At 37.4% G+C, this 1,377-nt stretch overlaps 1 protein-coding gene across 1 annotated transcript; it reads left to right on the top strand.

The window, feature by feature from the left end:
• The first annotated feature begins 250 nt into the window (after nucleotides 1-250).
• LOC106293788 (putative cysteine-rich repeat secretory protein 17) lies at nucleotides 251-1,377 on the top strand. The gene is made up of 2 exons (XM_013729432.1): nucleotides 251-780; nucleotides 894-1,377. Exons 1-2 carry the CDS (start codon nucleotides 457-459, stop codon nucleotides 1,353-1,355), a joined length of 786 nt encoding a protein of 261 aa, XP_013584886.1. The 5' UTR covers nucleotides 251-456; the 3' UTR covers nucleotides 1,356-1,377.

Here is a 1,377-nt window from a genome sequence, read left to right as displayed (position 1 = left end):
CTCTCATTGGTCACCGTTTTGACCCTATGCAATTAGTCTAATAGGATATAATTATAATTTTTCCGCATAAAAAACAAATTTACCTAATAAATTAACAAATGAATTCCTTAATTTCAGGTTGGCACCTTGCGAATCGCGTGAATTAAGTCACACCTTTGAACTTTTACATTTTAGTCGGCCTTCTTGTCGCCACAAGTAGGCCTCAACCTTCAACTCTTCTCTCCTCTCCTCGCAAAGTGTAAACTTTATTTTCTACAAACTGACCTTTTCAAACAACGTCTTTTCTATTGGGTAACCAAAAACAATGAACCATCTATATATACGGCATATATTAATTCAGTATCTAAATCACTAAGAGTCTCTTACATAAACATCAATCCCAACAAATCATCTACTTAACAAAAAAAACAAATCATCTACTATAAAACCCCACTCTGAGAAAAATAATCCAAAACAATGTACTCTTCATCGTCTGCATCAAAATTCGTCATTTTGATCCATGTCTTTGCCATGCAACTTCTCCATATAAACAGCGAATTGCCCTTAAACACGACCAATGCGTATCTCAACCACAAATGTTTGGTTAGTAAAGGAAAATACAAGCCGGGAAGTGAGTACGAGAAACAGTTAAAATTGACCATAAAAAATTTCTATTCCGACAGTGGCAATAAAGAAGGTTTCACCCTGTTAGGCTCTGATGGTTTTTCCGCTATCCTCCAATGCCGCGGGGACTCCTACGGGAGCAAGTGCCGCGACTGCTATGCCACCGCCGTTGCTGCGGTAATGTCACATCAATATTAGCATCAGACAAAAAACTGCTTTATTATATGTTAATTAGTCTCGTGCAATCCCGTCACTGATTGTAGCGCGGATATTTAATATGTATATTACAGCTTCATAGGAGATGTCCGTGGTACAAGGCGAAAATAATATGGTATGACCAATGTCTTCTCTCGTTTGATACCAAATATTCTACTGGGCAGATCGATTACGACAATAATTTTTGTATGTCGAACGCTAAGAAGTTGGGAGGAGATAAACTCGCGTTTATAAGGACTTGGAATATTTTCATGGACAATCTGACGACTTTAGCCATCCGTGTTGATAATAATGACACAAAAACATCACCATTGTACGCTGTGGGGGAGACGAAGTTCAAGGGTGATATGATGTATGGAATGGTGCAATGTACGAAAGACATACCCGAAAAAGCTTGTGAGGAGTGTTTGGTGTTTAATAGCATTCATTTTCAATTTTGCTTGAATGATAAACGAGGAGCGAGATTTATGTGTAGAAGCTGTACTTTTAGGTTTGAGTTTTACCCTTTTATTGCCAAGCAGGTCCGAAATATTTAAAGAGTTAAATAATTTTTTTTTT

The sequence above is a fragment of the Brassica oleracea genome, chromosome C5 (assembly GCF_000695525.1).
Source record: "Brassica oleracea var. oleracea cultivar TO1000 chromosome C5, BOL, whole genome shotgun sequence".
NCBI lineage: Eukaryota > Viridiplantae > Streptophyta > Magnoliopsida > Brassicales > Brassicaceae > Brassica > Brassica oleracea.
Note: the sequence above shows the minus strand (reverse complement) of the source record. Positions and strands in the feature narration are given on the sequence as shown.